Genomic DNA, 18,662 nt, shown 5'->3' on the forward strand with positions numbered 1-18,662 from the left:
TCGTCATGCATTGGCTGCCCTTTTATAATGCGCGTCACCAGATTTCCGTAAATAGCCGAGCTGCGAGTCGGTGCTATACGGCCCCTGCGCAGTCAGCTCTACACGGCGTATAGCGCCGACTCGCAGCTCGGCTATTTACGGAAATCTGGTGACCAGCCTTGTGCGACATGGGAACTGTTTCACCAGACGTCAATCATCTAACTCAGGGATAGGAACGCCCAGTCACGCAGTAATCAGAACCCGGAAGCCGGGGAGAAAAATCGCAATATAATTTTGATCACTTTTATACCTATTACAAGGAATGTAAACATCCCTTGTAATAGGAATATGGCATGACAGGACCTCTTTACAGTGAGATATGGGGGGGGGGGGGGGTCAATAAGACCCCACATCTCACCCCTAGACTGGGAAGCCTAAAATAAAAAAAATAACGTTCACAACCGAAGCGGCAACGTTTTTTTTTTTAATGCAGAGGCCGGGCATGATGTCATAACATCATGCCCGGCCTCCGACGATCATAGAGACTCCGCAGACCATCTGGTCTGCTGAAAATCTCTATAATCAACATCCGGGCCCGACAGATTCTTTCACAGACTCACCAATTGCACAGGTGAGTCGGTAGAAGCATCGGAGGGCGACTGATGTCCCCTCTCGCCGCCTGTAAGAACGATCAAGTGGCGGAACAGCCGCTATGATTGTTCTTATGGTGTAGGGATTCGCCAGCTGCCTGTACCTGTTGGCATCATTCAGATATACCAATGCAAAGCCGAGGACGTTATATATAACGGCCAGCCGTCGGCAAGTGTTTTTTTTTTTTTTTTTTTTATCCACACAGTAATGCAAGGCTTTCTTCCTGGTGTGGAGAAAGCCTCTTGAGGGGGCGAGCAGGCAAGTCAGGACACTCTCTACTTTGCAGATAGAGAAAGGAGCTGTGTGTTAGTGGGCGTCCTGACACTCCTGCTCGCCCCTCAAGAGGCTTTCTCCACACCAGGAGAAAGCCTTGCATTACGGTGTGTAGTTACAGACAGAAGAACAGGAAGTGAGGATTTCTCAGAAGAAATAAGGACATTAAAAAGCAAAATGGAAGGATGAGGTAAGTGAAGGAGGACTGCACTAAGGTAAAGGAAGATATTTAGGGGGGAAAAAAATTCCTTTACAACCCCTTTAAGTACAAAAAAAAAACTTAAGAATGTTTCTTTTGTAGTATCGAAAAAACTTCATGCAACACTTTCGAGGAAGCTCTTTGAGCGAAACATGTAGAGTAAGAAGTGGTTGCACATGATATCTAAACGATATGCTTTTGTCTGAACATTTAATTGTCATTTTAAAGAAACTTCATTTGTTATTTAAATAACATTTATACTTTTTTATATATATATATATATATATATATATATAAAAAATAAACTTTTGTATACCGTAATCTTTTGGTACCTTTTAAAGTCCCACCCTTTTCACAATAAATATTGCCCACTAGGTTTTTTTGTAGGGAAAAAAAAAAGTCTGAGGGTGAGTGTAATGCTTTATTGACATTCTGGTACTGTAGTACCAGAACAATGACAGAGTAATATTTCATATTTCGGCTGCTTTGAATTATAATTCTAAGACAACTGCGTATTTTAAACAATAAACTACAAAAATCAGGTTAGCAGTGTCCTTCAGCACTAGATGGGGAAATGAAAACATGTCACATTCACGCAGTTGGACCCTAAATGTCCACAGAGATGCTGCTGTTGGAGACTCGCACGCCATACCAGCCGGCCCAGTTCAAGGTGTCCTTCCCGCCATGCTGAAAAGAGATATAGCGCACTCCTGGTCCATAGTTACTGAAGGTGTGTGTTACCTAAAGGGGAAGAGGAAGAGAAGTCTTAACATAAAATTGAATTAAGGGTTGCTACACATACAATTTATGTAGAAAAGGGTTAAAATGAATAGGAAATTATATAAAGTTAGAAAAAAAAGAAACAGGGCACTTTGGGGGGGATAAAAACAAGAGGCTGGTGGTCCTAAGAGGTACACTTCAGCAGCACTTCTTCAAGGAGAGGGAAGCAGCTCTCTGGTAAAAACAAAAGTGAAGAGCAGAAGGTGCTTCTAAGTGCAGTATAAACAAGTAATGCCTCAAGAAGTTAAAACACAAGAACCAGTTGGTAAAATGGCTCATTTGTGTAATAGAAGTCCCAGCGGTGTGCAGGGAAACATCCAACGGGTGTCCGGCGTGTGCTCTGTCCATGTATGATATCTCTGTGTCAGGCGGCGGTACTGGTAGAAGATCCCGGGCCAGCCAGCAGAGGAGAACCATGGAAGCTGGAAGAGCAGTCGCCGCTGTGGGAACAAGCGTAGAACGCGGGACAAAAGTGATGTCAGAGGTGGACGGAACGCGTTTCGGAGCGGCCTATTGCCGGGCAATAGGCCGCTCCGAAACGTGTCCCACCCACTGATGTCACTTCCAGGTTCCGCGTTCCATGCTGGTTCTCATTGCGGCAACCACTTTTCCAGCTTGCACCTTCCATGTTTCTCCCCTGCAGGCTAGCCCCAGATCTTCCATCAGCACCGTCATCTGAGACAGAGAATACCATACAAGGACAAAACCCGCCGGACGTCTCCTCAAAACCGCTGGGACTCGGCCCCATATTGATGTTACACCTATTGATGTGTCAAATGTCATCAGCAACTCTTTACGTAAAGCAACATTATGGAAAGATCTGTAAGGAATTGGAACATTACATAATGCCATTGGCCGTCACAACGTTGCGGTAGATTCACGGGTTGTGGGTGAAACTCCTGTATGGTTTTCTTGTCTTCAGAAAGCAGTCGGACCAACAACTCATACTGGCAGCTACAGTCCTTCCTTGCCGCATACCTGAGGAGGGGGAAAAAAGTGTCATAGGGCATTACTACAACTTTGAGTAAAAATATAGTACCTAAGCTGTAGTGTACTTGTATATCAAATTTTAACCCCTTTCTAGTGGTAAAACAAATCTAAATGCCTGAGCACAATTTTGCAACTTTGACAGGTGTTCGTAAAACTGTACATATCATTACAACTTTGTGGACATTACTGGAGGAGATGTGTGGACATTACTGGGGGAGACGCGTGGACATTACTGGGGGAGACGCGTGGACGTTACTGGGGGAGACGCGTGGACGTTACTGGGGGAGACGCGTGGACGTTACTGGGGGAGACGCGTGGACGTTACTGGGGGAGACGTGTGGACATTACTGGAAGACATGTGTGGACATTACTGGGGGAGATGTGTGGACATTACTGGAAGACATGTGTGGACATTACTGGGGGAGATGTGTGGACATTACTGAGGGAGATGTGTGGACATTACTGAGGGAGATGTGTGGACATTACTGAGGGAGATGTGTGGACATTACTGGGGGACATTACCGGGGACATGTTTGGGGGGGGAGACGTGTGGACATTACTGGGGGAGACGTGTGGACATTACGGTTATATTTAATCAAAATTTTGGTTATAATTACCGTATTTATCGGCGTATAACACACACTTTTTTTCACACATAAAATTGGGGGGAAATCGTGGGTGCGTGTTTTATGCCGATAGCATACCTCGGAGGGGAAGGAGGGGGACGAGCGCCCACCGGAAATCACAGAGCCATCATCTCCTCTCGGCTGGCACGTCACACACGCACAGTCCCGCCTCCGCCATCAGCATCGGACCATCTCCTGTGAAGGAGGGGGACGAGCGCCCGCCGGAAATCACCGAGCTGTCATCTCCTCTCGGCTCTCACTCGGCTGGCACGTCACACACGCACAGTCCCGCCTCCGCCATCAGCATTGGGCCATCTCCTTCGAAGGAGGGGGACGAGCGACCGCCGGAAATCACCGAGCCGTCATCTCCTCTCGGCTCTCACTCGGCTCGGTGTTCAGTCTATCATAAGAGATGGTCCAATGCCGATGGCGGAGGCGGGACTGTGAGTGTGTGACGTGACAGCCAAGTGGAGAGGAGATGACGGCTCAGTGATTTCTGGCGGGCGCTTGTCCCCCTCCGAGGTATGTGTGAGAGGCAAGTGTACTCCGTACACTAAGTTTTATTAGGTGGACGGCCAATCCTTGCCACTTCAATCAAAACCTGCATCTGCAGAGAAGTGCCAGTAGAAATCTAGTCTCATTATTTGGGAAAATCCCAGGCTCTATGATTACTTTGCCTGAACCCCATCGCGATCCAGCATTATGCATGAGAGCTGCTGCTCTCCTAGCTTTTTCCCTCCCCTCCCATCTGTCAGGAAAGTCTGAGGGACACCCAAGAGACTGGCTTAGATTGCTTCAAAGTTGTTTACTTAAAAAAATTAGTTTTTCCAGAAAATTCCCTCTTAAACATGGGGTATAAATACGGTAATCGAAACTAGTTGATTAATCGATTTAAAAAAAAATCGATTATAAATGACACTTACCAGTCTGTGACGATAATGGCCGGTTGAAATTTGTCCAAAATCTCAGCACTGAACCCCTCTTTCTTTAGGTCGATAAGCTGGGACTTCTTGCAGGTCCTGCAAAGATCAAAAGATTTATTTATTTTTTTTATCCCTTATTTAGGACCTCAAGAAAATTAACATTAACAACATGATCTATATACATTGCAAAACCTTCTACTGGAAAAACTTATCCTTTTCACACCCCCAAATCCATCAGAGGAAATGTCCTAGTTGTAGACTTAAAAAAAAAACACCAACTTGGAATTGTGCTGTCTGGTAGATCAAAAGATTTAAATGCATACCCCCCCCACCAACGCTGTATCCTGGCCTAGGGCAGCACTTATTATTATTTTTATTTTTTTGAATTTGGAGCCGATCTCTGCCCCCATGCGTCGTAATTTTGCAGGGAAAGGAGCTCGGCAGGACTGTGTGAATTGAGTGAGGAGACATCGCAGGGACAAGGTAAGAAAACTCTGCCTGGATACTGCGATGCGATCCAGAGTCTGGCTCGGGGATACCGCTAATGGTACTGGAGCCAGACTCGGGAATACCGCCAGGGAGGTAAAATAAATATTGTAATTTTTCTCGAGCATTCTCCATTGTTTACTGTGCCTCAAAAGTCCGACCTTGACCTTGGGTTACCAATTCTGGTAGCCCTTTTTTTCTTGTTCCCCGGATGTGGCTATGTGAGTGCTTGCTTCTCTATTTCCAGCATCAGGTCCTCATGCAGATTACTCCCCCAGGAGTTCTGTACCTTCATCTATGGGTCTGGAGAAGTAAATACTGGACATGTGCTCCATTAGGAACTCCAAGTCCTTTTTCATGGCAGCAGATGGGACTGGTATAAAGAAATTAGACTCCCGTGAGCTGTCATGTACATTGCCACCAGCCCCAATGAATCAAAAAAGAGATTACCTCAAAAGAGAGTGGGATTTTAAGGGCAATGAAAAATAAATTGAAAAAATATATATAATTTATCACAGACTCCTAGAAACCAAAAAGTAGTACACAATTAAAAACAAATGTACATTGAAATTGCATGGACATACAATACAAAATGAGACGGAAAACCCCAAAAATGGGATCCCAAGGGAACCAAATTTGCTGAATCGTTGTGGATACTCTGTTTTTGGCAATCCAAGTTGAATCCTTTGATTCCTGGACTCCCTCATGCTGTAATGGGATTGGTGGATTTCTGATGAGAGTCTGGGGTGGGGGCTTTTGTTCCTTTTTGAAAATGTGTGCTCATGTAAGTTATATTGTATGTCAAGATTAAGCGACAATGTTTTTTCGCTGATATATTTATATTATTGTTTGTAATTATGCATTATTCATTTCATTTATGATGTATTTTACAATTCCAGAAATGTTGTTATCCCTGAAGAAGAATATATTGTAAACTCACATATTCGAAACGCGTCGGGTCCAGCAAATCTGGTTCCCTTGGGATCCCATTTTTGGGGAATTCTGTCTCATTTTGTATCGTATGTCCACGCATTTTCAATGTACATTTGTTTTCAATTGTGTACCACTTTGTGGTTTCTATGTTTTTCTGAGTCTGTAATAAATTATATATATTTTTCTATATTTTTTTTTCAATTTATTTTTCATTGCCTTTAAAGCGGGGGTTCTCCCTAAAACATTTTTTTTTCTAGCATCTCATTCAGCATAGTAGCGTGAGCTACAGTATGCCTTTATATTTTTTTTTTGGCGCCATACTCACTCTGTAATCGCGTAGTAAAGTTTCAGGGGAATGGGCGTTCCTATTCAGAGGGCTCGTGATTGACGGCCGGCTATGGCGCGTCACGCTTCACGGAAATAGCTGAAATAGGTGTTTGCTCTTCACGGCGCCTGCGCAGTCAGCTCTGATGTATAGCGCCGGGAAGAGCCGAGACCTACTCCGGCTATTTTCGTGACGCGCCATAGCCGGCCGTCAATCACGAGCCCTCTGAATAGGAACGCCCATTCCCCGCGGGGAGTCTGAAATTTTACTACTCGATTAAACAGTGAGTACGGCGCAGGGAAAAAAAAATATAAAGGCATAATGTAGCTCGCGCTACTATGCTGAATGAGATGCTATAAAGTTGTTTTTAGGGTGAAACACCGCTTTAAAATCCTACTCTTTCGAGGTAATCTCTTTGCAGATGGGACTGATGGTCCTCCATTCACATGTTGAGTGAGTGAGAAACTTATATAGCGCAACACATGCGAACTGAATCGCCTCTGGGCGCTTGGTATCCGTTCCCTGGGCCCTCAGAAGAGATGGGTCTTGATCTTTCTCCTGAAGGCCAGGTGGTTCACCTCCAATCGGATGCTGGTTGGTAGAGCGTTCCATAGTCTGGGTCCTTGGACCGCAAATCTTCGTTCTCCTTTGGACTTCTATCTGGCTTTGGGTATCTGGAGTAGATTTTGGTTGGTGGATCGCAGAATGCGATTGGTGTTTGTGAGCTTTTAGTTTCTCGCATAGATATTGGGGGGCATTTCCTTGAACACACTTATGCGTTAGACAGAGTGCTTTGAAAGTGATTCTGTCTTTTACTGGCAACCAATGAAGGGATCTCAGTGAAGGTGAGATTGATTCCCATGTTTTTTTCCCAGTCACAGGTCGAGCGGCCGTATTTTGAACGACTTGCAGACGAGTGATTGGGTATTTTGGGAGTCCAAGATAGAGGGCATTTGCATAGTCAAGTCTGGAGTTGATAATTGTTCCCACCACGACTGCTATGTCTTTTTTTTGGGGATAAAGGGAGTGAGTCTGCGTAGAAGGCGCAGCAGATGGTGCGATCCGCTGACTACTGACCCTATTTGTGCATCCATTGTCATGTGGGTGTCGAAGAGGACTCCGAGACTTTTGACTTTGGTGCTAGGGGTGATGGATTGACCCAGAATGGGCGGGGGCGTCCAAGTTGTTGCGGGATGTTTGTGGGCCTTCTCTGAGTGGATAAGGTAGCTGTGTGGGTGAGCCACGCAATTTAAATAAAAAACAGGATGCTACGGGCAGAAGCACCCCATGATTGAGGCTTCGGAATGTGACTAATTCAAAGTACACCCAAAATTTTGAGTGAACATAAAACATGGTCAGAAAGGTGGACCAAAGGCAAAACCTTTTTCTCATTTTGGAAACAATGCAGGCCAGTCACGTTGTTCCTCCACCCCAAACTCATGTCTTGTCTTTATGTATTCAAAAGCCCCCCCCCCCCCTCCTGAATTCAACCATCACATGTCCCATTAGAAGTATAAAATGAAAACCTAAAAAAACAGTTGACAGTATTTTTTGTGTTAATGACATTAATGAAGGAAATTTGGCCTTACTGGTTGGAGGTTACAAAGTATTTTTGGACCGATGTATTTGGAAACATCTCTCCTTCACCTCCAGGCAAATCTTCAACCTTCCATTGGCTACCACCATTTTCATCTATGGACCAGTTTTGTAAACCCTCTACAGCGGGGGAACACAGAATCGGAAAACACACATGTAGTTTACACAACACACAGCAAAATATAAGTCACGTTTCTACCAATATAAATGTCATGATATAAAATTGATTGTAGGCACACGTCTGTGGATTTATTAAGGCAGAACTCTAGCCATAAACCGCATATTGATTAGTCCAGGCATGTCCAAAGTCAGGCCCGGGGGCCAAATGCGGCCCCCCTGTTGATTTAATATGGCCCCCCTGGGGATTTGGATATATATATTGTTTGTGGCCCCCAGGGCCACAAAAGGTATATACTGTATTTATTGGCACTGCCTTGGAGTGGACAGGGAGGGGGCAGGACAAGCGCCGTCAGATTACATGAAGAGAATCTCCTGTTTACTCAGCAGCGTCTCTATTGGAATTCCCGTCTCCTGGGATGCCATTGGACGACTGTTCTGTCTATCATAGGAGGCAGGACTTTGTATTAAAGAGGCCACAGGGTAAACAAGACATTCTCCTGTTTGTAATCTGTCGGCACTTGTCCCGCCCCCTCCCTCTGCCCTCCGAGGCTGCAAATGGGCATCGTTCAGGCTGCACTGATGGCAATGGTAAGGCTGCATTTATAGCACATGTGAGGCTGCATTTATGGCACATGTGAGGTTGCAATGGTAAGGCTGCATTGGTTGCTGCATTCATGGCAATGGTAAGGCTGCATTCATGGCAATGGTGAGGCTGCATTCATGGCAATGGTAAGCCTGTGCGTGTTATACGCCGATAAATACGGTATATCCAAATAACACGTCCAAGCTCAGCTTAGCCCTAAGCAGCGCTCTGGGATTCGTTGGGGCCACAAATAAAATACATACAGTATATCCAAATAACACGCCCAAGCTCATCTCTTCACCACACACAGCCACAAAGGCAAGATAATTCTTCATGAATAAGCACTAAGTCAGTGCGAAACGTCGGTTATCCTCCTGTTTCTGTTGCTGTGATCCGGTATGTTTTTGCTGTTCGTTTAAATAAAGACAACCTGTTTGGTTTGGAGTGCAGCCATCCATCCTTCATTTTACGCCAATGCTTGCCTAGTGCACTGCCAGCACCCTTGGAATCCTACACCTGTGTATGACCCTATAGCAGACCCACCTTGAGCGGTGATTTTCCTTCTTCAAGAGAATTCTTGTTGGGCCGTGTATTAGTGCTCAGACGAACACACTTAGACAGAATTTTAATGGTTCAAATGACCAGAATGTCAGGCAAAATAGTCGGCCCTCATGCATGTTCACTTCATCAAATCTGGCCCTCTTTGAAAAAAGTTTGGACAACCCTGGATTAGTCCAATAGAATATATAAATAAAACCAGTGTTGGCTGTAATATTCAGATATTTCCCCCTCTGTGCCTTTCTGCTGCTAGATGTCCTCAGTCTGATGGCCATCATCATTCCTCCAACTTCCTCTAAACCAGGGGTCTCCAAACTTTTCAAACAAAGGGCCACTTTATTGCCCTTCAGACTTTAGGAGGGCCGGATTGGGGCCAGCAAGGGAAGAAAAAGTCACGGGCCTAGCATCAGTGAGAACATATATGGCCTCAGGGTTGGTGGTCAATAGGAAGAGGAGTATTCCCCCTATTAGTAGGAGGAATAGTATCCCATCTTTGGTATCAGTGGATAATATAGTGCCCCATTGTTGGTGTCAATGGGAGGAATAGTGCCTCATGTCAGTGGGAGGAATTGTGCCCCAAGGGCCGGATAAAGGCTAGCAAAGGGCCACATCTGGCCCTCGGGCCGCAGTTTGGAGACCCCTGCTCTAAACCAAGGTCATCCTGGACCCATCCCCAGCCTGTGACTGGACAGTGAAAGAAGTCCATCTCTGTCACCCCTCCAGGTACATGGAATTATGTAAAACCCAGAATGTTGGCTTTGGGCTTCAACGTTCATTCTCCAACAACATAAAATTTGTGTTTTTTTTTTTTTGGTTTAAAAATAACAAACATATTATACTTACCTCCTCTGTGTAGTGGTTTACACAGAGCAGCCCGGATCCTCCTCTTCCCGGAGCCCTCACCGGCGTTTATGGCTTTTTCCCTCCTGCCTGGTGCCCCCACAGCAAGCAGCTTTCTATAGGGGCACCCAAGCCGAGTCACAGCTCTGTGTGTCCAATCTGACACGGAGCAGTGGCTTGGCTCCGCCCCCTCTCTTTCCTCAATGACTTTGATTGACAGCAGGGGGAGCCAATGGTGCCTGCTGCTGTCTCAGCCAATGAGGAGGGAGAGTCCCAGACAGCTGAGTCTCTTGTGCAACATTGCTGGATCGAGATGAGACCTCCTGCCTTCAGAACCCTTTTAAAGCGGTAGTAAACCCACACATTTAAAAGGAAAAAAAACCTGCAAGGCAAAGGCATAATGAGCTAGTATGCAGCGTATACTAGCTCATCGTGAAATACTTACATCAGAAGTATCGGGAGCCCGGTCCACACCGAGGGAGCTGACATCTTGCCCGGGTTCGCGGCTCCGGTGCTGCGAGTGGCCGAAGCCGCGATGACGTATTTTCTTCCCGGCACGGTTCGGCAACGCTGTCGGGCCTTCAGCTGGGGCATTCAAAGCGCATGCGCCTCTGACCTCAGCGGCTGCATGCAGAGTATCTCCTAAACCGTACAGGTTCACCGTTTCAGGTCCGATTTCAGCCAGAATTTTGGACTGAAACGGACCAAAAGATGCCCAGCCTCGCTGCGGAGATATGTGAACAGGCTCCATAAAGAGCCGGTCAAAATCCCCTGCTATTGCGAATTGGATGCGGTTAATCCACATCCAATTCGCAATGGTGTGAACCCAGCCTGATATGTGAACAGAGCCCAATAGAATTAGGAAAAAATAAACTGACATGCAAATTCCCTTGCACACCAGTGTAATGTAGAATCATGGTAATTTGCTATGTTTATTTCCTGTGATCATCAGCGCCATCTAGAGGCAATGATGTCATATTTTCCAGGTTGAGGTATAGACCACCCCCCCCCCCCCTCCGAGCAATAATACAATATAGAGGTTCAAGACCTATCCTTACAAATACAGTAAGCACCTGTACATCAAATAAAAGGGAGCTCTTCATGTAAACAATCACATTTTCTTTCATACACTCAAATAGGAATAACAATCTCACCTAGAGCGCTTGGATTTTTGATCAAGTTTCTCTTCAGGCTAGATAGAAGAAAATTATCAATAATTATTGGTGAAAGATTACCATTAAAAAACATCAGAAACATAGGGCCAGATTCACATACATTTGCGGCGGCGTAACGCATGTCATTTACGTTACACCCCTGCAAGTTTTCAGCGCAAGTGCTTGATTCACAAAGCACTTGCCTGTAAACTTGCGGCGGCGTAGCGTAAAGCCGTCTGGCGCAAGCCCGCCTAATTCAAATGGGGCGTGTATCATTTAAATTAGGCGCGTTCCCGTGCTGAATGTACTGCGCATGCTCCGTTTTTAAATTTCCCGCCATGCTTTGCGCGAAATGACGTCATTTTTTGAACGGCGACGTGCGTTACGTCCTTTCCTATTCCCGGACGTCTTACGCAAAAAAAAAAAAAAAATGTTAAATTCGACGCGGGAACGACGGCCATACTTTAACATGGCCTGTCTAATTTTACACCACCTAAATAGCAGTCGCAACTTTACGACGGGAAAAGGCGACTAGCGATGACGTAAGAGAATGCGACGACCGAGCGTACCTTCGTGGATCGCCGTAAACAGCTAATTAGCATACCGATGCGGAAAAAAACGCCAACTCCACCCAGCGAGCGCCGAAGTATTGCATCCTAAGATCCGAAGGCGTACGAAGCCGTACGCCTGTCGGATCTTAGCCAAATGCCGTTGTATCTTTGTTTGAGAATTCAAAATAAAGATACGACGCGGCAAATTTGAAAGTACGCCGGAGTATCAGCAGATACTCCCGCGTACTTTTTCTGTGAATCTGGCCCATAGTTTTCATGAACATACATGTCATACTTACCTGCTGTGTATAATGGTTTTGCAGAGAGCCCCAATCCTCCTCTTCTCTGAGCTCCTGGTCCCTTCCCACTGCAGTGTGTTCCCACAGGAAGCCACTTGCTATGGGGGCTCCCTGTGTGCTCGCTCCTGAGCCCTGCTCTGTGTGTCCATAAGACATAGAGAGCAGGGTTCCACCCCATCCCCCCCGCTCTCTCCTCACTGGCTGCGATTAACAGCGGGAGCCAATGTTTCTCACTGCTGTGTCTGAGCCAATGAGGAGGGAGAGAGCCTAGAGAACAGCTGCTCTCATGCACATTGCTTGATCAAGATAAGGCTCAGGTAAATATGGGGGGGGGGGCTGTGGGAGGAGCTGCATACTGAAGGTTTTCTTACCTTCATGCATTAGGGGAAAAAACCTTCAGCCCCTAAAAGGGTCCCTCTTATTCTAGGTAGCTTCAAATTGCAGTGCCTAAAATTGTATTAACGAATTAAAGAGCAATTAACTCAATTGTTGGCCAAATGGAAATCAACTGTTTCTCTGCAAAATAAGTTTGCCAACATGTGACAGACTCAACTGGGTCATTCAGAGGGGACTCTTGCCTACTGACTATGGGCCCTGGCGTTTGAGGGGGCTCTATTCTTTTGGAGGGGTGGGCCTGGGGGACTTTAAGGCCTCGTACACACGGGCAAACATGTCCGATGAAAACGGTCCGCAGGACCGTTTTCAGCGGACATGTCCGCCCGGAGATTTCTGTATGATGGCTGTACTCACCATCGTACAGAAATCCGCACGTACACACGATACGCAGTGACGAGGCCGCGACGTGCGCGGCCCTGGAAGTTCAATGCTTCCACGCATATGTCGAAGTGAAAACCGTCGGGTGGACAAATGTCCGCTGGAAACCTGTCCGCTCGGCTGTACAGACGACCGAACATGTCTGCTGAAACTGGTCCGCGGACCAGTTTCAGCAGACATGTTCGGTCGTGTGTACGGGGCCTTAGAGTAGTTTCACTTTGGATTCAAGTCCATGTCTCCCTGAGAGACACAGATTTGGGGGCCTCTGTGTTTTGTTGGGGGTAGAGTACCAACAGCCCCAAACAGCTTTGGTTGCTTCAACCCCTTCCTAGACTCAGAGACTCAATGCAGAAGATTCCAATCTGCTCAAAACAACCTGATGCTGGGGACTCCTACTGTTATGTGTAATCTGTTTGTAAAGTGTTATGTGTTTACTGTTACAATGTGTACCTGTGTTTCCCCATTGTTGGTTGAGTCACCTATTGTTTCTGTCTGTTTGCTATTCCTCCTCGAGATTCCTAAAGCCCCATACACACGGTCACACTTTTTGCCAACCAACTTCAAAATCTGCAAGTTTTCTAATTTGTCTGACCGTGTGTACGCTCCATCGGACCAACTTTTCGGCAACAAAAGTCCGATGGTGCCTTGTCTGACTGTGTGTACAGCAATCCAACCAACTTTTGGACAAAGTGCAAATACGCATGCTCAGAACCAATGTTAAAAGCAACAAACAATAGCAGAAGTTAACCAAAAGGTGGCGGTAAAGAGCAGAAAATAGCAAAAAAAACACATGATGTTAGGAAAGTTTTAGAAAAGTTTGCAGAAAAGTCTGACTGTGTGTATGCTATGGGTGTGGCCGGACAAATCAATTAGGAAAAAAAATCCAAGGGAAATTTTGTTGGATGTCTGACTGTGTGTATGAGCCTTTAGATGTGATTAGTCTTTTGTGGACTTTACCGCATTACTTAACCACTGTAGGATATTTACCCCAATATGTAATATTTTTTTCATTGTTTATGTGATTACTACCCCTATTGTTGAAGTGTATAAAAACCTGTATTTCTGAAAAAAAATGGTTCCTTTTGGTTCTACCTCAATATCTTGTCTGTGTACAATGCTTGGGGTAACAGGTTGGTATTAGCTACTGATCTGCTGGGTTTGGAGGGCAGGAGGCACCCGGTCGGGGTGCCAGGCGGTCCGCCACACAACATTTTTGAGATCATCATTATAAACACTGTAGTATGCTTGCATTACAAAACCAATAAGTATACCATCAATTACAAACATACTACATATCTAGTTATTCAGCTAAACTTTCCCAATCCCGTTGCCAGTGCAGTTTTTAGGCTGTGTTCACAAAGGTTAGACACAGATCAGCCAATATTGCTTTACCTCCCACCTTGTGAGTTACCATATTCAGGGCCGGACTTACCATTGGGCTTGACTGGGCTCAAGCCCATGGGCCCTGCCCAATAGGGGGCCCCGGGAGGAGGAAGCAGGAGGAGCTATGCCACTGCTGATGAAGAGGTAAGAAGTCCCCTTCACCCCCCCTTCAACAACTTTGATCAATCCGCGACCCCCCCTGCTCAACAACTCCGATCGGCGCCCCCCCCCACCGCGCAACAACTTTGGTCAGCTCCGATCGGTGCCCCCCCCCCCCGGCTCAACAACTCGGATCGGTGGCAGCCCCCCCGCTCGATCTCGGTGGCACCCCCCCCGCTCAACAACTTAGACCCCCCCACTTCTCGGTTCCAGGGGGCCCCTCAATCAACACTCAAGCCCAGGGGCCCCCACCACCCTAAGTCCTGCCCTGACCATATTGCATTCTCATTACCGGGGGAGAGGAGATTGAGGAAATGCTTCCTCCTGCCTGCAGCAAACTGATGACATCAACTTATCCTAGTCAAATTTGCTGTCTGGAGTTCAAGGATGACTTTTTAATAAGAGGTGGTGTTTCTGAAACACATTATTGCCGTAATATAATATGACTTATCAGGAATTTATTCATGCAGGCTTCTAATGTTACTTTGTCTGATCATTTCCTGATAAATCTTTGTAGCCTTGATCTCTACATTTTCCAAAACTGGTTCTGGCTGAAAATTACTATTCAATGTTATCTACATCTCCCTATCCTTGTGTGTGCCCAAAAAATAGATCCCATACATTGTGTGTGAACAGGTCAATGGTAATCTCACCCATTTGTTCCCCACATATTTGCAGTCACAGTCCCCGCAGCTGAAAAATGAAATAAAACACAAGAGAATTACAATCAGCATGCAAAAAAAAAAAAAAAGGAAGTGGTACTGTGCAGAGACCATACATACAGAATAAGAACAGATACTGAGAATTACACCTGACATACAGGACAAGAGAAGTAGTACTGTGCAGAGTCCATACATACAGAATAAGAACAGATACTGAGAATTACACCCGACATACAGGACAAGAGAAGTAGTACTGTGCAGAGTCCATACATACAAGAATAAGAGGAGGTACCGAGAATTACACCCGACATACAGGACAAGAGAAGTAGTACTGTGCAGAGTCCATACATACAGAATAAGAACAGATACTGAGAATTACACCCGACATACCGGACAAGAGAAGTGGTACTGTGCAGAGTCCATACATACAGAATAAGAACAGATACCGAGAATTACACCCGACATACAGGACAAGAGAAGTGGTACTGTGCAGAGTCCATACATACAGAATAAGAACAGATACTGAGAATTACACCCGACATACAGGACAAGAGAAGTGGTACTGTGCAGAGTCCATACATACAGAATAAGAGGAGGTACCGAGAATTACACCCGACATACAGGACAAGAGAAGTGGTACTGTGCAGAGTCCATACATACAGAATAAGAACAGATACTGAGAATTACACCCGACATACCGGACAAGAGAAGTGGTACTGTGCAGAGTCCCTACATACAGAATAAGAACAGATACTGAGAATTACACCCGACATACCGGACAAGAGATGTGGTACTGTGGACGCTGGATTGAATGAAGAGATTAGGTAAGTAAAAGGGGGGGGCATACTGATGCCTAAACATTTTTTTACCTTAATGCAAGGATTGCATTAAGATAAAAAAAAAATTAGGCTTTAAGTACCACTTGCCAATGGAATTAAATGAATTGCTGTGTCTAGGACAATGTTTCTCAACCTTTTTTCACTCAAGGCACCCTTTAAAATATGTGGACAGTATCGAGGCACCCTCCAAAATTATGGACAGTCTCGAGGCGCCCTCCAAAATTATAAACAGTCTCGAGGCACCCTAAAAAAAATATGGACAGTCTCGAGGTGCCCTCCAAAATTATGGACAGTCTTGAGGCACCCTAAAAAAAATTATGGACAGTCTCGAGGCGCCCTCCAGAATTATGGACAGTCTCAAGGCGCCCTCCAAAATTATGGACAGTCTCGAGGTGCCCTCCAAAATTATGAACAGTCTCGAGGCACCCTCCTAAATTATGAACAGTCTCGAGGCGCCCTCCAAAATTATGAACAGTCTCGAGGCGCCCTCCAAAATTATGAACAGTCTCGAGGCGCCCTCCAAAATTATGGACAGTCTCGAGGCACCCTCCAAAATTAGAAACAGTCTCGAGGCGCCCTCCAAAATTATGAACAGTCTCGAGGCACCCTAAAAAAAAATATGGACAGTCTCGAGGTGCCCTCCAAAATTATGAACAGTCTCGAAATATCCTCTAAAAATGTTGACATCTTTGGACTCCTTATCAACTGATGAGGCCATTAGGACACCTGCAGATAGAAGGTTGCTATGGTGCACAATGAAAACCGGTGGCTTTGTATAACTAAAAGGCAAGTTTCATCCACCCGCCGGATTGTATTCAATTTTTGGGAAGCTTTTAGGAATTTTGCCAAGGCACCCCTGAAGAAACCTCAAGGCACCCCTGAAGAAACCCCAAGCCACCCCTGAAGAAACCTCAGGGCACTCCTGAAGAAACCTCAAGGCACCCCTGAAGAAACCCCAATGCACCCCTGAAGAAACCTCAAGGCACCCCTAAAGAAACCTCAAGGCACTCCTGAAGAAACCTCAAGGCACCCCTGAAGAAACCTCAAGGCACCCCTGAAGAAACCCCAATGCACCCCTGAAGAAACCTCAAGGCACCCCTGAAGAAACCTCAAGGCACCCCTAAATAAACCTCAAGGCACCCCTGAAGAAACCTCAAGGCACCCCTAAATAAACCTCAAGGCACCCCTGAAGAAACCTCAAGGCACCCCTGAAGAAACCTCAAGGCACCCCTGAAGAAACCCCAAGGCACCCCTGAAGAAACCTCAAGGCACCCCTAAAGAAACCTCAAGGCACCCCTGAAGAAACCTCAAGGCACCCCTGAAGAAACCTCAAGGCACCCCTGAAGAAACCCCAAGGCACCCCTGAAGAAACCTCAAGGCACCCCTAAATAAACCTCAAGGCACCCCTGAAGAAACCTCAAGGCACCCCTGAAGAAACCTCAAGGCACCCCTGAAGAAACCTCAAGGCACCCCTGAAGAAACCCCGAGGCACCCCTGAAGAAACCTCAAGGCACCCCTGAAGAAACCCCAATGCACCCCTGAAGAAACCTCAAGGCAACCCATGAAGAAACCTCAAGGCACCCCTAAAGAAACCTCAAGGCACCCCTGAAGACACCTCAAGGCTCCCTGGTTGAAAAAGGCTGGTCTATGACATTAAACAAATGTAATATTTTTTTACTACAGCATAGACACACAGTACACGAGCAAACAAAAGTCTTGGGGGTTGGGCCACACCCTAAAAATGCATTGATGACCACAAACAGAACAAAATAGATTACAGGCATACCCCGCTTTAAGTACACTCACTTTACATACACTCGCGAGTAAGGACATACCTGCGAATGTATGTAAAGTGCCTTACAAGTACTGTACGGACATTTTGCAGCCGCAGTAGAAGGAGCTGAAGCTCCAAGAGCATACCCCACCCTGTTCCAGTGTGCCCCTGACACCCCCACTACAGCCCCTGAGACCTCAACTACAGCTCTTGACACCCCCACTACAGTCCCTGACCCCCCACTACACCCTAAAAGTGAAAAAGTGTATTTTTTCACTTTAAGTACATTTTCGTTTTACATACATGCGCTGGTCCCGTTGTGTACTTAACAGTGGGGTATGCCTGTACATCACACATACAAAAACAACATTTAAATCCTGCAAGGCTATTTAAAACACCTGAACATATTCAAAAATATGGGGACTTGGTGACACCATATGGTCATATAGTGCTACGCCCACTACTGCGTCAAAGTACCCCATTATCAGTGGGTCCTACGCCATCCATAGAATTTTTGTATGTGTGCGCTGTAATCTATTTTATACAGTACACAAGGACACAAAAATGTCATACATATAATCATTGTAAACATGTACTAGGGAGACAATGAGGAAAAAAACTGTTTGTATCTGAAAAGCTTACCTTAGGAATTCAGATGGACTCGGGTGAGCAGAAACCAAATAAAGCTGCAATAAAAGGGAATGTAAAAGAAAAGATATCAGTGGTAAAGTAGCTCAGAGTGGAAAGGAAGAGGTCCATCAGCAGATAAGAACATTAGAAGACATCATACCTGAGATTTACTGCTTGGAATGTTCCAGGAGGACGGACGCTCGCCTGTGTAAGTGAATGCCGCAAAGGTGAGCGATGTTCCCATGTTGGGGGTTTAAATAGAAGAAAAAGATGCAGAAATGTGAAGGGGGGGGGAGGAGAGAGGGTGTATGGGACCAATGAGGGATCAACACTGACTAGCCCTGAGGGACACAGGAAGCACATACCTGGATGGGGGCACCGATACTGATAACAACATTGCCTAAGGAGAGATTGCTTCATACATTTAACCACTTGAAGGCTTTTTCAGGTTACAAGTTCAAATCCGTATTTTTCGCTAGAAATGTACTTCTAACCCTCAAACATTATACATTGTTTATGCTTTTAACAGAGACTCTAGGGAATTAAATGGTGACCTTTGCAATTTATGTTGCACG

General features: G+C 45.8%; 1 protein-coding gene across 1 annotated transcript; it reads right to left on the reverse strand.

The window, feature by feature from the left end:
* Nucleotides 1-1,546: 1,546 nt before the first annotated feature.
* On the reverse strand, nucleotides 1,547-18,356 carry LOC120943004 (F-box only protein 6-like). Its single transcript, XM_040356036.1, has 8 exons — nucleotides 18,248-18,356; nucleotides 18,100-18,143; nucleotides 14,836-14,875; nucleotides 11,017-11,054; nucleotides 7,755-7,881; nucleotides 4,422-4,517; nucleotides 2,725-2,860; nucleotides 1,547-1,843 (listed from the first exon to the last, which is right to left on the reverse strand). Exons 3-8 carry the CDS (start codon nucleotides 14,850-14,852, stop codon nucleotides 1,709-1,711), a joined length of 549 nt encoding a protein of 182 aa, XP_040211970.1. The 5' UTR covers nucleotides 14,853-14,875; nucleotides 18,100-18,143; nucleotides 18,248-18,356; the 3' UTR covers nucleotides 1,547-1,708.
* Nucleotides 18,357-18,662: the final 306 nt, after the last annotated feature.

This window comes from Rana temporaria, chromosome 6, assembly GCF_905171775.1.
Source record: "Rana temporaria chromosome 6, aRanTem1.1, whole genome shotgun sequence".
NCBI lineage: Eukaryota > Metazoa > Chordata > Amphibia > Anura > Ranidae > Rana > Rana temporaria.

Excerpts from the sequence above, each read along its gene's own strand:
- LOC120943004 (XM_040356036.1), bottom strand. Across the intron at positions 7,882-11,016 it reads CAAAAATCCAAGCGCTCTAG|AGGGTTTACAAAACTGGTCC; the intron begins GTGAGATTGTTA and ends CCCCCGCTGTAG. Across the intron at positions 4,518-7,754 it reads TACTTTGTAACCTCCAACCA|GACCTGCAAGAAGTCCCAGC; the intron begins GTAAGGCCAAAT and ends TGATCTTTGCAG.